General features: G+C 37.0%; 1 protein-coding gene across 1 annotated transcript in view; it reads right to left on the bottom strand.

Moving 5' to 3' along the window:
* LOC128655452 (isoaspartyl peptidase/L-asparaginase) overlaps positions 1-20555 on the bottom strand; it is a 155256-nt gene that overhangs the window by 100471 nt on the left and 34230 nt on the right. Inside the window, exon 5 of the mRNA XM_053709072.1 lies at positions 16514-16677. Coding sequence (XP_053565047.1) covers positions 16514-16677 — 164 coding nt within the window. The remainder of the gene's footprint in view (positions 1-16513; positions 16678-20555) is intronic.

Here is a 20555-nt window from a genome sequence, read left to right as displayed (position 1 = left end):
TGTGTTTTTTTTTACAGGCAAAAGAGCTGTTTTCTTTGGGGCATGCCCCGCAAAAGGCCCTGTTCAGGGCTGGTAAGGTAATAGAGCTGTTAACTTTTGTAATTTAGTATAGGGTAGGGCATTTTTTTTATTTGGGGGGGCTTTGTTATTTTATTAGGGGGCTTAGATTAGGTGTAATTAGTTTAAAATTCTTGTAATATTTTTTTATTTTTTGTAATTTAGTGGGGGGGTTTTTGTACTTTAGTTTAGTTTTTTAATTGTATTTAATTGTAGGTACTTGTAGTTAATTTATTTAATGATAGTGTAGTGTTAGGTTTAATTGTAACTTAGGTTAGGATTTATTTTACAGGTAATTTTGTAATTATTTTAACTAGGTAGCTATTAAATAGTCAATATCTATTTAATAGCTATTGAACCTAGTTAAAATAAATACAAAGTTGCCTGTACAATAAATATAAATGCTAAAATAGCTACAATGTAACTATTAGTTATATTGCAGCTATATTAGGGTTTATTTTACAGGTAAGTCTTTAGTTTTATATAGGATTCATTTATTTAGTTAATTTAATGATAGTGTAGTGTTAGGTGTAATTGTAACTTAGGTTATGATTTATTTTACAGGTAAATTTGTATTTATTTTAGCTAGGTAGTTATTAAATAGTTATTAACTATTTAATAGCTATTGTACCTAGTTAAAATAAATACAAAGTTGCCTGTAAAATAAATATAAATCCTAAAATAGCTACAATGTAACTATTAGTTATATTGAAGCTATATTAATAGCTAGTCGGGGGCTTAGATTAGGTGTAATTAGTTTAAAATTATTGTAATATTTTATTATTTTTTGTAATTTAGTGTTTGTTTGTATTTTGGTACTTGTATGATGGATGGAAGACCTCTTCTTGCCCCGCTTGGATGAAGACTTCTGCCGGTCTGGATGTCCTCTTCTGCCCCATCGGATGAAGACTTCGGCCCGGCTGGGTGAACACGACTCAAGGTAGGGAGATCTTCAGGGGGGTAGTGTTAGGTTTATTTAAGGGGGGTTTGGGTTAGAGTAGGGGTATGTGGGTGGTGGGTTGTAATGTGGGGGGGGGATTGTGTTTTTTTTTTACAGGCAAAAGAGCTGTTTTCTTTGGGGCATGCCCCGCAAAGGGCCCTGTTCAGGGCTGGTAAGGTAATAGAGCTGTTAACTTTTGTAATTTAGTATAGGGTAGGGCATTTTTTTTATTTTGGGGGGCTTTGTTATTTTATTAGGGGGCTTAGATTAGGTGTAATTAGTTTAAAATTCTTGTAATATTTTTTTATTTTTTGTAATTTAGTGTTTGTTTTTTTTTGTAATTTAGTGGGGGTTTTTTGTACTTTAGTTTATTTAATTGTAGATAATTGTAGGTACTTGTAGTTAATTTATTTAATGACAGTGTAGTGTTAGGTTTAATTGTAACTTAGGCTAGGATTTATTTTACAGGTAATTTTGTAATTATTTTAACTAGGTAGCTATTAATTAGTCAATAACTATTTAATAGCTTTTGTACCTAGTTAAAATAAATACAAAGTTGCCTGTAAAATAAATATAAATGCTAAAATAGCTACAATGTAACTATTAGTTATATTGCAGCTATCTTAGGGTTTATTTTACAGGTAAGTATTTTGTTTTAAATATGATTCATTTATTTAGTTAATTTAATGATAGTGTAGTGTTAGGTGTAATTGTAACTTAGGTTAGGATTTATTTTACAGGTAAATTTGTATTTATTTTAGCTAGGTAGTTATTAAATAGTTATTAACTATTTAATAACTATTGTACCTAGTTAAAATAAATACAAAGTTGCCTGTAAAATAAAAATAAATCCTAAAATAGCTACAATGTAACTATTAGTTATATTGCAGCTATCTTAGGGGTTATTTTACAGGTAAGTCTTTAGTTTTAAATAGGATTCATTTATTTAACTATAGTAAATTTATTTCGTTTTATTTAAATTATATTTAAGTTAGGGGGTGTTAGTGTTAGGGTTAGACTTAGGTTTAGGGGTTAATAACCTTATTATAGTAGCGGCGACGTTGGGGGCGGGAGATTAGGGGTTAATAATTGTAGGTAGGTGGCGGCGATGTTAGGGAGGGCAGATTAGGGGTTAATAAAATGTATTATAGTGTTTGCGAGGCGGGAGTGCGGCGGTTTAGGGGTTAATACATTTATTATAGTGGCGGCGATTTGCGGTCGGCAGATTAGGGGTTAATACTTGTAGTTAGATTGCGGCGACGTTGGGGGGGGCAGATTAGGGGTTAATAACTATAATGTAGGGGTCGGCGGTGTTAGGGACAGCAGATTAGGGGTTAATAGCTATAATGTAGGCGGCGGCGATATCGGGTCGGCAGATTAGGGGTTAATACTTGTAGTTAGATTGCGGCGACGTTGGGGGGGGGGCAGATTAGGGGTTAATAACTATAATGTAGGGGTCGGCGGTGTTAGGGACAGCAGATTAGGGGTTAATAGTTATAATGTAGGCGGCGGCGATATCGGGTTGGCAGATTAGGGGTTAATACTTGTAGTTAGATTGCGGCGACGTTGGGGGAGGCAGATTAGGGGTTAATAACTACAATGTAGGGGTCGGCGGTGTTAGGGACAGCAGATTAGGGGTTAATAGCTATAATGTAGGCGGCGGCGATATCGGGTCGGCAGATTAGGGGTTAATACTTGTAGTTAGATTGCGGCGACGTTGGGGGAGGCAGATTAGGGGTTAATAACTATAATGTAGGGGTCGGCGGTGTTAGGGACAGCAGATTAGGGGTTAATTTATTCAAATTTTGCCGAATCCGATTCGATCCGAAACGAAATTCGAAAAGTCTGAATCGATCCGAACCGAAAACGAACCGAATTTTTTAGCCGTGCACATGTCTACCATGAGCCAATGTGGTAATGTGAGCTGCTTCCAAATCAGTATGCAAACATCCTGGATATGTTATCATTCTGTTTTTCCTCTATTGTTACATCCAGGTTCCTGTGGTCCCATCTTGTCTAGAAGTGCTTAGGGCCCATGAAAGTCATAATTTGCCCTGCACTACCCTTTCCCCTCTCAGCTTAGTCTCTTCTCAGTCTTGTGTATCCTCCATCTATTAGCCCCCTATGCTTTCTTTTCTATTACCCTTTTCCAACAGCTTTACATTATCCCGTCTGCTCTGTGCCCTACATTTCTTCTTTTCATACCATTTTTTCAATTTTTTTTAAAAAATATTCCTCTTTTACCTTCAGTCACTCCTCCCTCCCTGTGTATCCAAAACTCTCTCTCATGTAATGCACAGTAGAAGGATCTTCACTATATACAAATGTTTGCAAAGCATCTTTCTTTGAAAGTTATGTGTTTTTTTCTGTGCCTGTGAACAAGTGCCTATATATAATATTTGGCTATGCGCATGCATATACTACTTGTATGTGTGTTCCAAGTGCTGACAACAGCACATGACTCCTGTCACTGACTACAAAAACAGTCATAAGAAGCAGGAAGATTCTGAATGCATAAGCGTATTGCGAAAATGCTTCTAACTGAATCTGCACTAGTGTGCATTTCAGATAATACTTTTAAGTTTCTTTAATATTTAAGGCTACAACTTCTTACAGACACCACAAGAGTACTTATCCGTAGTGGTGCCAACAGGCCTGATAAGAAGTGTCAATATTTATCATGTCACACAGAGGACACTTTTTTATGAAGAAATATGAAACTAAGTTCAGAATATGCAATACCAAATATCTAGATGCTAATTTCTTTCCTTCAAGGATATCTATTATTATATAATATTATATTGCATAGATTAGGTCAAGCATTTACAATGAACAAAGGTATAGAATTGCAGGGGTCTCTAGTGAAAATACAGCGCTGTATATGGTTTTGCTATGTGTGTTTCGCAAATCGCAATTCACCTTGGCTAGAAAAACGTCACTTTGCGTAAGCAATGCTTAATTTGCCTATTCTAAGCAGCATACTAGCATACACTCTTGATATCTTTTAGGTCACTGAGACTTTTTTGATATTTAAAACTGATTATATATGTATTTAGGAGACTTAAAGGTACAGTCAACTCCAAAAATGGTATTGTTTAAAAATAAAGATAATCCCTTTGTTTACCATTCCCCAGTTTTGCATAACCAACACAGTTATATTAATACACTTTTTACCTTTATGATTACCTTGTATCTAAGCTTCTGCAGACTGCCTCCTTATCTCAGATCTTTTGACAGACTTGCATTTCAGGCAATTAGTGCTTACTCTTAAATAGCTCCACGGGAGTGAGCACAATGTTATCTACTTGGCACACATGAACAAACAGTACATGTTATTAGCTATTCACAGACAGACAGTGAGATAAGAGGTGGACTGCAGAGTCTTAGAAATCAGCCTATGAGCTTACCTAGGTTTAAACTAACAAAAAAATACCAAGAGAAAAAGCAAATTTGAGGATAAAAGTAAATTGGAAAGTTGTTTAAAATGACATGCCCTGATCCTCTAGAGAGGCACCTGGTGGAGGAGGAGCAAGGCTTTGCTGCTGAGTTCTCTACTCCAGTCCCATAGCACCTGGCGGTAGGATTTTCGCGCCTCCCCACTACCTGGGGCTGCTACCTGGACAGTCTGTGACAACTTCTCCGGGGCCCATGCAGTGGAAATTCAACCCACTGATAAGCTGCTGAAAAGGACCCATAACCTCCTTTCAGTTATTTCAGCAATTGGAGATATCATTAATAATACCACATATAATTCAACTATTCCTCCCCTGGGATCGTTGCACAAAAAAAGAAGAAAACAAGAGAGAGAGGGGTTTAAATCGCCTGAAACCTCTTTGATCCAGCCTACGTTATTGTGTGCCACTACAAACTGTTCTATCTCAAGTTTTCCTTCCCCTCCGCTCCCGCTACGTGGGAAAAACCTGCACTCGGTGTACTCACCTTGGTCTCTGAGGGAGGAGGGACCGGCGGCTTGCTGGGGGGGGTGCCTCTGCTTCCCGGGGACTGTGCTGTGGCCGCGTTGCCCCCTCCCCCACCGGTGCTGCGTGGGGGGAGGCGTTGGGAGTTTCGGCAGAAGGGGGGAGTGCGCTTGGGGCTGGGTCTTGCTGCGGGGGGACTCTTGGCTTTGTTCCCCCCCCTCTCCCACCGGTGCTGCGCGGAAGGGGGTGAGGGGGACTGTCGCTGCGGATGGAACTGCTGGACACCGGGTTGTCTGGTGGAGGACCTCCTTGGCGCTCTTTTACCGCTCGGAGCTGCTGCAGTCTTGATGGTATCCCTCGCCAGCTAGCTGCACACAGAAGGAAAACCGGGCAGCGGAGGCGAAGGTGAGTCCTTTTTGCTGGGGACACGGCTCTTCAGGTGAAAAGAAGATATTGGGGCCAGATAGAAAGAAATAATCATATCCTACCCCCGCATGAGAATAGGCACATATATTAAAAGGAAGGGAAGACAGGGGAGGAATAACACACCTGAGAAGAACAATACTATCTCTCTGATAGCCTGTACAACCTTGTGCTGGGACATATAGAAGCAAGGGGGAAGGAAAGAGAAAGAGGAAAAACAAAGGGAGAAAAAGCTTTCTTTTGGCATTTTTTCTGGGGGAACATAGAGAAAGGTGAAACAAAGCATCAGTATAACATCCAGGCTATCCCTACCACTCTGAAAGGTTATATTGTTAATCACTGGGATCGTGTGAAAATAAAGTCCTTTCTCTATTTCTGAATCAATAGAGGACTTATATTCTATGTGGACAACTACCCAGAGAACTTTGTTACCCAGCTCTAAGCACGTCTCCAGTACTTGCGGAGGTTAAGAAAAATTTTGCTGCCAGGAAGTTAACTCTTATTTGTAACTAATATATAACTGGCACTTTGAGACAATTTTCATCTGCTTAGCTTTGTTTGTAACATTTTTTATAGAGCCAAAAAGAGAAGTTGCTGAGTAGATTTAAAATTGTAATAATAACTCTTAACATTAGTGGCAGAATTGTAATGGATAAATAAGTGTATAGACTTGCCATTACTGACAACAAAATCCTACACTTTAGAAGAATCATTATTGGTTAGAGATCTAACTAAGTGCTAAAGCCTATAGCACCCAAGCATATTTATCAAGTCTTACAACAAAGTCTCTATCTGTGCGTGAATTGTGTTTATCTTTTGTATATATACTAAAAGCAAAGAGTGATTTTTCTGCTTTTATAATTGTTCATTGAGGGGGTTTGAGATGAACTTTTATAACTGAAGCTCTCTTCTCCACCTTTGCAGATGTGGATTATCTATAAGTCTTAGGAGTATGTGGGGAAAATTGTTAATACTCTGCTTCCATCTGATTTAAATAACTTTTTTATTTTTGTTTTTTTTTTGTTTTGTTTTTTTGTCTTACTCCCCTGATTTTTGTATCAGGATATAACTCCATACTTTTGTATAAAAGGCTCTAACCTTCCACTTTTCACCTGTATAACAACAGACTGGGGAGTGGAAGAAAATTAAAAAGTGAGGAGTTATAATAAGTATTGATTGGGCTGAAACATGTACGCTTGAAAGCTTGTTCAAATTAATAAAGGTATAACTCCCTTCTTAAATCTCTAAGAGTAGAAACACCCAATTTTCAGGGGACGAAGGAGAGTATCTTAAACTTCTGGTTACTCTCTTCCTTGAAATAGAAACTATTTGGTCTGGTATAAAATTAAGACTGCTTGCTAACCTTAACAGAGGGTTAGTACCAACATAACTTAAATACTGGAAAGAAGCATAGCTTGGAACTGGGGGAGTTGGAGAGGAATATTCACCATGTGCTGCAATAAGATTTATTCTTTACTGCTCACTATAAACCTATACTTTCTATACGGTTCACATAAGTATAAGCTATAGCTAATTTACCTGTTCACTCACTATAAATCAGATTACTAACTGGCCTTGAGCCCCTTGCACTTTTTGGGTTCTTGGAACCCCTAGACACCAGTCCTTCACCTTCCTACTACTGGCACAACCTCACTTTCCTTCAAATAACTAACCTTACCACTACATAACTCACGTATAAATTTTGTTCCCCTTTTTTTTTTTTTTTTTTTTTTCTTTTCTTTTTTTTTTTTTTTGTGTGGCACTTTACCTTCACTCATATTCACGTGGTACATGGATAAATTCCTTTCTAACTCTCCTAAAATCCCTTCCCCAAATATGACAGGAAGGCATAGAGACAGGAAACTCAAGAATACACTGGACCCAGTTGCTGAACATCAAATAAATCCCATTAATGTGGCAGCAATACCAGAAAATCTTAATATGCAGACACTAGTGACCAGTATTGCGGAGGCACTTGCCCCTAAATTTGAACTACTTAAATTTGAAATCAAGCAAGATATCTCCTCTTTAACTCAAGAGGTGAGGCAGTTCTCGAACAGACTGCAGGAAGTAGAGCAGAGGGTCTCGGACCTAGAAGATCAAGCAATTACACATAGCACCAAAATTGAGACCTCAACTAAAAGGTTACAAAAAATGATGGATAGGTTAGTGGACCTTGAAAACCGGTCTAGACTGAATAATTTAAGAATAATTGGTCTCCCTGAAAGTAAACAATTTGAAAACCTTGAAACTTTTATATCCGACACACTCACAAAAGCTCTAAAAATCCCTCCCACACATCCACCGATTATAGTTGAAAGAGCCCACAGAATAGGTGCCCCTCGCACAGACAGTAACAATAGCAGTAGACCCCGACCTGTAACGGCAAGACTACTTAATTATAAGGATAAAGACTTACTACTGCAGTATTTTCGAAAAAACCAACCAATCATGAAAGAGGACAATAGAATCCTGATCTTTCAAGACTTTTCGGCAGATACAGCCTTAAAGAGAAGAGAGTTGGCCCCGATTTGCTCTAAATTCATCCAACAAGGGTACAGGGCGGCCCTGATTTATTCCTCAAAACTGAAAGTGGTATTAAAGGGGACAACACATATTATTGAGGATGGCCAAATTGCTGAAAATCTTTTTAAGACCCTAGATACATAAACATAATGGACAACTTAGGCCTGATTGTTATCTCTATGTGGGTTTATTTTCTAGTTTGTTTTTTTCCTAACACCTCTGAAGGCAGGTGTATGGCGACGGCAGCTATAAGATTGGGGAATTGGAATCCCCCTTTCCCTTTTTTTTTTGTCCCGCCCGATTCTCTCCCCCCCCTGCTCCCCCAACCTTCTCTATCCCCCTCTCAGATCTTAGAGAAACATGACGCATAAATTTGATAATTTTAAAATGGTATCCTGGAACGTAGGGGGAATTTCTTCCCCCATTAAACGTAAGGCAATTCTATCACACTTACGGAAAGCCCAGACTGATATTGGTCTAATACAGGAAACTCATCTAAATTTAGAGGAGTCACTAAAATTAAAATCATCCTGGGTAAAAGAAGTTCTTGTGGCTCCGAGTGTAGGGAAGAAAAGGGGGGTCGCAATACTTATCGGTAAAAGAGTTCATGTGGAGATACTACACTCTGAGGCCGACCCCGGGGGGAGGTATGTCGTGGTTAAATTGAAAATAGGTCAGATAAAATATACAATTTGTAATGTCTATGGCCCGAATAAAATTGATCCTGAGTTTTGGGATTTACTACAAGCCAAGCTCCTTTTTAGCACTGAAGGCCACCTAATTCTGGGGAGGGATTTTAATATGGCCCCACAATGTCCCATAGACAGACTCAGAAGAGACACTAAGCTCTTGAAACAAAAGAAGGATAACCTTGATTTTAAAGTGATTAATAAAATTAAACAGATCCTTTCTCTACGAGACATCTGGAGATACCAGAATCCTGATACCCAAGATTTTACATGTCTATCTAAGGTTCATAAAACTCTATCTAGGATTGACCTGTTTTTAATCGACGATCGTCTAAGTTCCACAATGGTAAAATCCGAGATAATGCCAATTTTTCTGTCGGATAATGGGCCTATTTCTCTTGAATTTAACTTTGTCCAATCGAGATCAAAGACCTTGCGATTCTTTTTTCCTTATTACTTCTCCACTGATTTGAAGTTCAAAGAGTGGCTCAGGAATAAATTCAAGGAATATGCTCAATTTAATAATAACTATGTGGAACGTACAGATATCTTCTGGGAAACTGCTAAAGCAGTCCTCAGAGGGGAAATTACTGCATATTCCGCTATTCAAAATAAGAGAAGGAAGGCTAGAGAGAAGGAAGTCTGTAATTCACTGATCAATTCTTATAATCTTTATTTACTTGAAAGAATTCCTCTAAATTGGGCAAGATATATCCGAGCCAAAGCCGCGAGAGATACCTTTTATCTAACTCAGGAAACTCACAGCGAGCTTAGATTGCAAGCCAAATTGCATAGATTTGGCAATAAGTCCGGTAAAATGTTAGCCAAATTAATTAAGAACGAGAATAAAAAACCCAATATTGACAAAATCCAGCATAATGGGAAGTATCTATCTAAGTCTGAAGAAATCTCAACTACGTTCCATCAATACTTTCAACAACTTTACACTGGTAAGGAGTTTGACTTAGACAAAGCAACTGAATTTTGTAATTTTGTAAGAAATTGCCAGACTTAATGCCCCTATTACAAGGGAAGAAATTGAAAAAATAATCACCAAACTCTCTCTTAATAAGGCGGCTGGAACGGATGGATTGCCCAATGAGTTCTATAAAATCTTATCATCAGAGATAGTTCCTTACTTGGGCAATTTGTATAATGATATCTTTATTCACCATAAGCAGCCTACATCTTCTTTTGCATCTTCATTCACTACTTTGATCTTAAAAGAGGGGAAGGACCCTACACGCAAAGAGTCTTACAGACCAATTGCACTGTTAAATTCAGACTATAAAATCCTTTCCTCTATCTTAGCTACAAGGCCTCAGTCTATCTTATCCATAGTAATCCATCCGGACCAAGCTGGCTTTCTTAATAATCGCAATTCTTCAGCAAAAATTAGGGAATTACTTTTCACTATGGAATATATTCAGGGAATGTCCGTACAGGGGGCGGGAAGGGAGGACTCCTCGGACCTGGCCATTTTGTCAACAGATGCGGAAAAAGCTTTTGATTTAGTAATCCACAAACATCTGATTTTCTCCTTAACAAGGTTTGGGATTGAGGGCAATCTCCCTAAGTTTGTGGAGAATCTATATAATCATTCTTCTACAAGCCTGATTATTAACAATGGCATCTCCCCCCCAATTGCACTGAATAGGGGCACTCGCCAGGGCTGTCCTCTTTCCCCGCTCCTTTTCGATTTAGCTATAGAACCTTTAGCAATTAGGATTAGGAGCTCGCTGGAGGGTATAAAAATCCGAAGTCATGAAATGAAAATCGGATTATACGCAGACGACCTACTTGTATACCTCTCTAACACAGCACAAAATATCCCAAAGTTCTTGCAGATCACTGATCACTTTGGCGCATTTTCAGGATACAAAGTAAATGCTACAAAATCTGAACTAATTTGGCTCAGGAAAAACACGAGCAGTAATGCAGATTTACCTTTTAGAGTGGTAACAGAATCAATGAAATACTTAGGAATCAAAATTCCAATCAATTTAAGAGATTTTTATAAAGTAAATATAACCCCAATGTTAGCATTTATCAAAGAAAGGCTCAAGGCTTGGCAAAATTTACCACTTTCAATTTCTGGTCGCTCAGCCTTATTTAAAATGGTACTCCTCCCAAAGCTGCTCTACATTTTACAGAACATCCCACTAATCCTATTTGAAAAAGATATACGGTCATTGAACTCATCAATTGGGCAATTTATCTGGCAGGGGAAAAGATCTAAGATAGCCCTCTCTAAACTAACAGCACCAAGAGAATTGGGAGGATTGGCATTGCCAAATGTAAGATCCTATAATCTTTGTTTCCTAGCCCGCATAGTAGCGGACTGGTTTTCTTTTAAGAACTATGTTCTAAACAACGATCTTGAACTTAACATATGCGAACCGTATTTACCAATAGCTCTGGCACACTTGGATCCTAGAGATCTCCCAATAAGTATTAAAGAACTCAAATTTATCCTGAATCCGTTTAAAGCATGGTCCAAACTAACCAAATCTCTGTCAATATGCTCTATAGCATCAAAATACCTTCCCCTAACCAGAAATCCGAATTTTCAACCAGGCTTGGACTCAGCTGTTTTTAATAGATGGCATAGCAATGGTTTGGATAGAGTTATCTACTTAATTGACCAGGATAAAAAGTGTGTCAAATCTTTTGAAGAGTTGAGGAATGAATTCAATTTGCTAAACAAAGATTTTTTTATGCGTACCTACAGATAAGACACTATATTGTAGATCTCACACATAAGATTGGTTGGAGCTGGACTTTGGGTAAGTTAGAAACTTGGTTAACAATAACGAAAAACTGCTCTATGTCCATTGCTCCGTGTTATTATATGCTGAGCCTTAGCAGGGGCGCCCCTATTATGGAGAATCTGGCCCTGACTTGGAATACTTTAATTCCACATAATAACATTGAACCCAAAACCATTCAACTTTCATTGAACAAAGTAATAAAAACGACTCTTTCCTCCAATTGGCGAGATGCTCATTTGAAACTTTTGCATAGGGCATACTTTAGCCCGGAAAGGGGCCTCAGAGTCCGAAATCAGGAATTTAATAAATGCCCCAAATGTTCTTATTTAGCCGCTGATTTAATTCATATGTTTTGGCATTGCCCTAGACTGAGAAATTTATGGAGCAAGTTGGAATACTGCCTTAAGAATAAACTTAAAATTGAGCTAATAGCTTTCTCATTGTTCCAGATCATATTTTGTCTAAAACCTGAAGATGGATGCCAGCTTAATGAGAAATTAGTTAATTTAGCTATCTTAGCTACCAGATATCTGGTATGCAAGAAATGGAAATCGAGGTCGATACCAACCATCTCCGAAATCAGGAATCACCTAAAGAAACAATGTGTTTTAGAACAGAAAAATACTAATATAGATAACGAACTCGATGTAAAGAAATTCTTTGATAAGTGGGCACCATTCATTAAGATTTTCCCTGAGAGAGAAATCGATTATTTGATCTATCCATTTAAGAATTCGGAGATAATTCTATTGGGTATTTGGTGATCCAGTGAGGGTTAGAGAGAACCGGGATCTCCCCCTTCCTCCACTTTTTCCTTTCCCTTCCCTACCTTCCCCCCCCCCTCCCTTTTTTTTCCCTTTTTTTTTTCTCTTTCTTTTTGTCTCATATTAAAAAAAAAAAAAAAATTCCAACAATGAGTAATGAGTAGATAGACAGATAGTTCAGTTCAACCGATTATGTATATGACGGGTAATATACATTTCATGTCTGACTGATATTGTTTTCTTTCTTTTTTATTCTTTTTCTTATTTTGTGTCTATGAACTGTAATATTTCATTTTTCTTGTTATCATGGAACTTGTATTCATTGCTGGTTATAAATAAATGATGATAATAAAAAAATAAAATAAAAATGACATGCCCTATCCGAATCATAAACATTTAAACTTTCTGACTCTTTAATACAAATGCCAATTATTTTCAGAATTGTATATCCAATAAGTCATGCATCATATCAGCACACAATCCTATGTAAGTGGGAGAAATGTTTAAGTTCTATATGTTCAGCTTTAGTAATGTTGAACAAGCGTATAAAGGCAGACGTTTTCTGACTTTAGCATACATAAGTCAAAGATCAAGCATCATCTTCAGCAAAGGGTTTTGTCATCAAGGGTACTGATATATTTTACTAATCATATCATACTATAAATAAAAACATGTTCAAACGTATAATCTATGTTGATTGTACTTGCACCAAATACTGTCTCTTGATGAGTTAGTGTACAAAACTTCACAGGCCTTTTGCTTTGATACAGGGCCGGCTCAAGATATTAGGCTGCCTGGGTCCAAGAATGCAGTGACGCCGCATATCAGTAGTAGCATTACTGATTAGCATATCAACCTACTAGCCTGGTCGCTGACCTTACTAAGCCTGCCCGCCTGCCTGCAACCAATGCTTATGCACATTTGTGAATAAGTGAAAAGGAAGATAGGGAAAAGAAGCACTTGTGCCACTTTAAATGTCCTCCCTGATTGGTTCTGTGTCTCTGTGCATGATACGATTATGCTGCTGGGAGCCTGAGACTTTCCCCATAGAGACACAGGACAAGAGGGGTCTGGGTCTGACAGTGACTGACTCAGTCACTGAAGAGCTCCCTCTGGTCTAGTGCTTCCTGGGTCCATTGGACCCACTTGGTCCCATGGTTAAGCTGGCATTGCTTAGTAGTCACTTATAGGTCCTGTAGTAGATGAGGTTAAAACTTCAGAATGTTAAAGAGATGATCAGTAATCATTTTAAGGGACATAACATGTGAAAAGAAAATGCTGTGTCATGTTTAAGAATATTTTATTATTACACTATTGCTTGCATATAACCCTTGAAACAAGGAGTTAAACATATAGTGAAAGTAAGCTTAACAGCAGCAGTGCACTACTGGTAGCTGAAAGCTTATGCTATTTGGTACATGAAGCCCATCGGGTAAGCTCCTTACAATAGGCAAATGTGTGCATTGCTGATCATGAGCCTACCTAGGTATGCTTTTCAACAATCATACCAAAAGGATAAAAAACGCAGTTTAATTTTGAATTTAATGTCTCTTTAATCCTAAAGGTTAGTCATATTTATTTGTAATTATTTAGTTTATGTCAGGTTGGATTACATTTAAATCAAATTGTTTTAAATCACAATTTAAATCGCTAGTCAGTAAGACCCAATTTAAATCATGTTTTTCTACATTAAGGTTTCAGTTTTTGAAGAATAACTTTTCAGATAATTTTTTCCAGTTATATTTGAAATTACTGATTTAGTTATATACCATAAGAAATACATAGATAATTATGAAATTAGATAATTGTGAAATTATTAGGAGGTGAAATATCTCCAATCATTCATATTTGATCAACTTTTCAGCTGTACTTTATTGGAAAGAGAAAAATCATCATTACCTTAATAATATCAGGCTAAATAGTTTTATTTAACTAAAGAAAAATAAGCATTACCTTAATAATAATAATAACAATTAAATAGTTTTATTTAACTAAAGAACAATAAGCATTACCTTAATAATAATAACAATTAAATAGTTTTATTTAACTAAAACAATAACATTATAGGTTTTACTTTTATTTTTAATGCTTGCCTCTCCCTTCTCACATATAGGTCCTTGTGCAGATCTATTTGTCTTCAGCCAACCTTTTATTCATTTAGCTTCTTGAAGCTTAGTAAGGGATTGATTCTGTGTGCATAGAATTGCAGGGAAACAATCGGCTAGATTACGAGTTTTTGTCGGTAATGGTGTGCAGTGCTAACGCTCCTTTTTTCTCACTGCTCACTTAGAGGGACATTAAACACTAAATACATCCTAGATAGATTGATGCATTCAAAGAAAAGATTAGTCCATGACTAACATGTAGATGTGTTTTTTAAAGTTTCATTAGTTGTTTAAAAAGTGACAAAATAAGTGTAAAGTTTTAGTGTCTATAAAACACTGGGAGCTGCCATGTTGTAACTTGTGTTACCTTCTCTGCTGTGGCCAATTAGGGTCAGTTATAAATAGGTCACTAGAGTGTGCAGCCAATGGTTGTGCTCGATTTAACAGTGTTCTGCACTTCCATTTCTAACAGGAACTGAAAAGTTCACAATTTCAGAATGGAATTACAGGCAAAGAGGACAAAATAAATAATGAAAGTATATTGCAGAGTTGTTTTATTATATACAATTTATCATTTTATATTACCATCTCAAAGTGTTTAATGTCCCTTTAAGACAACGCTGGTATTACGAGTTTTCTGCAAGCCGGCGTTAGCCTCAGAAAAGTGAACGTTGAGCAAAATTTAGCTCCATATCTCACTGTAATACCAGCGTTGCTTACGGTAGCGGTAAGCTGGCTGAACGTGCTTGTGCACGATTTCCCCATAGGAAACAATGGGGCTGAGCTGGCTGAAAAAAAACCTAACACCTGCAAAAAAGCAGCGTTCAGCTGCTAACGCAGCCCCATTGTTTCCTATGGGGAAATAAAAGTTATGTCTACACCTAACACCCTAACATGAACCCTGAGTCTAAACACGCCTAATCTTACACTTATTAACCCCTAATCTGCCGTCCCCGACATCGTAGCCACCTGCAAAATATTATTAACCCCTAATCTGCCGCTCTGGACACCGCCACCACCTACATTATACTAATGAACCCCTAATCTTCTGCCCCAAACATCACAAACCCTACATTATATTTATTAACCCCTACGCTGCCGCCCCCAACATCGCCGCAACTGTATTACATTTATTAACCCCTAATCTGCTGCCGCCGCCAACGTCACCGCCACTATAATACATTTATTAACCCCTAAACCTAACCCTAACCCCCCCTAACTTAAATATAATTTAAATACATCTAAATAAATTATTCCTATTTAAAACTAAATACTTACCTGTAAAATAAACCCTAAGATAGCTAAAATATAACTAATAATTACATTGTAGCTATCTCAGGATTTATTTTTATTTTACAGACAAGTTTGTATTTATTTTAACTAGGTACAATAGTTATGTTTAGACCTGTACCTGTCAGACTTGTAATACCAGCGGGCGTTAAAAAGCAGAATTGGGACCTCTCAATGCTGCTTTTTAAGGCTAACGCAAGACTTGGAATCTAGGCGAATGAGATTGAAGTAACAGTCAACTCAATGTTAAACTTTAGTGATAAAGCATGCAACTGTAAACAGCTTTCCATTGTACAGCTATTATTCTATTATTCATTTTGTTTTGTTATCTTTGAGCAGCAATTTACTACTGGGAGCTAGCTACTGGTTGGTGGCTGCACAAATATGCCTCTTGTCATTGGCTTACCCTATGTGTTTTTTTAGCTCCCAGTAGTGCAATACTGCTCCTTTAACAAAGGATACCAAGAGAATGATGCAAATTTGATAACAGAAGTAAATCTGAAAGCTGTTTAAAATGGTATGCTCTATCTGAATCTTAAAAGAAAAGTGTTGGGTTTATGTCCCTTTATGGTCTATTTCTCAACATTGTATGTTTATTTTATAACATGTTTGCTTTAATGAAGAGGCAAGTTATTTCTGCAGATAAAAATTCACAGTTTTGAGAACTACAAAACAAAGAATATGTGATAATAGACAGAAAAAAATGTCAAAAATGACCTTAAAGAAACTTTTTTAGGAGAGCATGAGATTGTGAGTGGATTCATAGAATTAATTTGCCCAAAAAATTAAACATTACAGCCATGAAAATACATCCTCATGCTACATAATTAAAAATCAATTCTTATTTTAGGATGAATAACCTTTGAATTATAATGTATCTTAAATAGAAACTATCTCTGGATAGATCTTTCTTGAAAATCATTTAATTAAAAAAACAAAACTATTAAAATCTAATTTAAATGAAAAAAAATCAGATTTAAAAAAATAACATAAAATAATTGATCCTTATCCACCCTGGTTTATGTACTCACTTTTCTGTGTTGAAGAGACATGTGACACTCTGCTTATATTTTTGATATTGTTCCCACTCTCGTAAAGCATGCTCTGTCACAAGTTCATTTGTGGGGACTCTGTTAATACCCAGTTTTTCAGCAAAGGCATTGGCACCGGCACCTGTCAGCATACAGTGTGGGGTCTAAAATCAAACAAATATATTGATTGTTTTATTGAAAACAAAACCGTGTTACTTAGCTTTTATTTTCTACTGATCCCCATTTAGTACATAAGCTTTCATAGTAACAGACATCAACTACAATAGATCTATTCACCCTTATAAAATTGCAGGTTTCATATGGGTATGTAGACATTTTGGGACCGTTTTAACAATGTGTGTCCGACATGATACTCTGTAGCCTATCATGTCCGACAGACATCGCTGAATGCCGACATCTGAACTGCTTGTGGAATGCCACCACCTGCAGATTGGCCGCTAGCAGGGGGTGTCAATCAAACCGATTGTATCTGATTGGGTTGATTTCTGTCCGCCGCTCAGAGCAGGCAGACCAGTTAAGGAGCAGCGGTCTTAAGACCGTTGCTTCATTATTGCTGTTTCGGGCGAGCCATTCAGCCCCTGATATATTGGCCACATTATATCAACTGTATCTCTATATCAATCTATATTCTTATGTTGGATCTCTATATTAATGATTGTAGTTACAGAGCTCTTGGAAGTACATTGGCATGTAATAATAATGAAATGATAAACACATACAGTGGGGAAAAAAAGTATTTAGTCAGCCACCAATTGTGCAAGTTCTCCCACTTAAGAAGATGAGAGAGGCCTGTAATTTTCATCATATGTATACCTCAACAATGAGAGACAACATGTGGAAATAAAGCCAGACAATCACATTGTCTGATTTGGAAAGAATTTATTTGCAAATTATGGTGGAAAATAAGTATTTGGTCACCTTCAAACAAGCAATATTTCTGACTCTCACAGACCTGTATTTTCTTCTTTAAGAGGCTCCTCTGTCCTACACTCATTACCAGTATTAATGGCACCTGTTTTAACTTGTTATCAGTATAAAAGACACCTGTCCACAACCTCAAACAGTTACACTCCAAACTCCACTATGGTGAAGACCAAAGAGCTGTCGAAGGACACCAGAAACAAAATTGTAGACCTGCATCAGGCTGGGAAGACTGAATCTGCAATAGGCAAGCAGCTTGGTGTGAAGAAATCAACTGTGGGAGCAATAATTAGAAAATGGAAGACATACAAGACCACTGATAATCTCCCTCGATCTGGGGCTCCATGCAAGATCTCACCCCGTGGGGTCAAAATGATCACAAGAACGGTGAGCAAACATCCCAGAACCACACTGGGGGACCTAGTGAATGACCTGCAGAGAGCTGTAGCAACGTAACAAAGGCTACCATCAGTAACAAACTGCACTGCCAGGGACTCAGATCCTGCAGTGCCAGACGTGTCCCCCTGCTTAAGCCAGTACATGTCCGGGCCCGTCTGAAGTATGCTAGAGAGCATTTGGATGATCTAGAAGCGGATTGGGAGAATATCATATGGTCAGATGAAACCAAAGTAGAACTGTTTGGTAGAAACACAACTTGTCTTGTTTGGAGGTGAGAGAACACCATACCTACTATGAAGCATGGAGGTGGCAACATCATGCTTTGGGGCTGTTTCTCTGCAAAGGGAACAGGAAGACTGATCCGTGTACATAAAAGAATGAATGGGGCCATGTATTGTGAGATTTTGAGTGCAAACCTCCTTCCATCAGCAAGGGCATTGAAGATGAAATGTGGCTGGTCTTTCAGCATGACAATGATTCCAAACACACCGCCCGGGCAACAAAGGAGTGGCTTCGTAAGAAGCATTTCAAGGTCCTGGAGTGGCCTAGCCAGTCTCCAGATCTCAACCCCATAGAAAACCTTTGAAGGGAGTTGAAAGTCTGTGTTGCCCAGCGACAACCCCAAAACATCACTGCTCTAGAGGAGATCTGCATGCAGGAATGGGCCAACATACCAGCAACAGTGTGTGACAACCTTGTGAAGACTTACAGAAAACGTTTGACCTCTGTAATTGCCAACAAAGGATATATAACAAAGTATTTAGATGAACTTTTGATATTGACCAAATACTTATTTTCCACCATAATTTGCAAATAAATTCTTTCCAAATCAGACAATGTGATTGTATGAATTTGTTTTCACATTTTGTCTCTCATAGTTGAGGTATACCTATGATGAAAATTACAGGCCTCTCTCATCTTCTTAAGTGGGAGAACTTGCAAAATTGATGGCTGACTAAATACTTTTTTCCCCCACTGTATATAGAAAAAAGCTGAATACATTAAAAAACCTTGAAGTAATAGTGTCAATAATTTCTAAGGAATAGTTAATTGAATTTCTTAAGGAGTAAAATTAACATTGTATTTTAAATAACACAATTTTTTAATGTTAATCTTTTGCAACTGTTTCTGAAGTGTGTAATATTGTTTATTTAAAATGCTGGGTAAAAATATTATTTATTTAAAATGCTGGGTAAAAATATTCTAAACATTTACCATCTAGTCCAACACAAATGTGGTAAAAACCCTTTCCTAAGGCTTAGCTTCCATTCAAAAGCTGAATAAATTAAAAAACCTTGAAGTAATAGTGTCAATAATTTCTAACGAATAATCAACTGAATTTCTTAAGAAGTAAAATTAAAGAGAAACTGAACCCAATTTTTTTATTTTGTGATTCAGAAAGAGCATGCAATTTTAAGCAACTTTCTAATTTACTCCTATTATATTTTTTTCTTCATTCTCCTGCTATCTTTATTTGAAAAAGAAGGCATCTAAGCAATTTTTTTGGTTCAGACCCTGGACAGCACTTGTTTATTGGTGGGTGAATTTATCCACCAATCAGCAAGAACAACCAAGGTTATTCACCAAAAATGGTCCGGCATCTAAACTTACATTCTTGCATTTCAAATAAAGATACCAAGAGAATGAAGAAAATATGATTATATGAGTAAATTAGAAAGTTGCTTAAAATTGCATGCTCTATCTGAATCACAAAAGAAATTTTTGGGGTTCAGTGTCCCTTTAACATTGTATTTTAAATAACATATTTTTTTATGTTAATCTTTTGCAACTGTTTCTCAAGTGTGTAATATTGTTTATTTAAAATGCTGGGTAAAAATATTCTAAACATTCACCATCTAGTCCAGCACAAATGTGGTAAAAACCCTTTCCTAAGGCCTAGCTTCAATTCAAATAGTAAATTATGAAAAATGGTGATAAAAACATTTATCTGAATTAAAGTTTACAGAGACTTTTTGGGTTACCATTAGTTTTCAAACTTTACCACCTTAATGGAAACCAGGCCTTGGTTGGTGTAGTATGAGTTTTCTTTTAAAATAGACATGTATGACTAATATGCTTCTTGCAGTAATGATAATTGTATTGATCAAATAAAAGACAAATCCTTTATTTTGTGAAGATGTTTATTATACCCAACTTGCTTACCAAGTTTATAACCATGCAGAATGCTTAGAGCATAATACTGCACCCATTTCACACATAGAATAAATAGAAAGAACCCAATATTGTAGTAATGTAGAATATCAGAAAAATAATATAGCTGATCACTTTAGGGCAATGCCTTACAAAAGGCCCTTTTAAGAAATATTGGTCATTTTTTTTTATTTTGGAGGGGCTTTTTTATTTTTAAAGGGGTATTAGTTTAGGTTTACATTTTTTTATTTTGGATAATTACATTTATTTTTTTCTGTAATTTTAGATTTTTTTTTTTTTTTTTTTTTTTTGTATTTTTACATCATTTAAAAAAAATTGAATGCCCTCTGGGCAGGCTTATTGCCTAGTTTACTTTTAATATCAAATTCTCTTGGCATCCTTTGATAAAGGAGCAGCAATACACTATTGGGAGCCAACGTATTGGGTGAGCCAATGACAAGGTATAATGTGCAGCTACCAATCAGCAGCTAGCTCATAGTAGTGAATTGCTTCTACTGAGCATACCTTGGTATGCTTTAAGACACAGATA

The sequence above is a fragment of the Bombina bombina genome, chromosome 4 (assembly GCF_027579735.1).
Source record: "Bombina bombina isolate aBomBom1 chromosome 4, aBomBom1.pri, whole genome shotgun sequence".
Lineage (NCBI taxonomy): Eukaryota > Metazoa > Chordata > Amphibia > Anura > Bombinatoridae > Bombina > Bombina bombina.
Note: the sequence above shows the minus strand (reverse complement) of the source record. Positions and strands in the feature narration are given on the sequence as shown.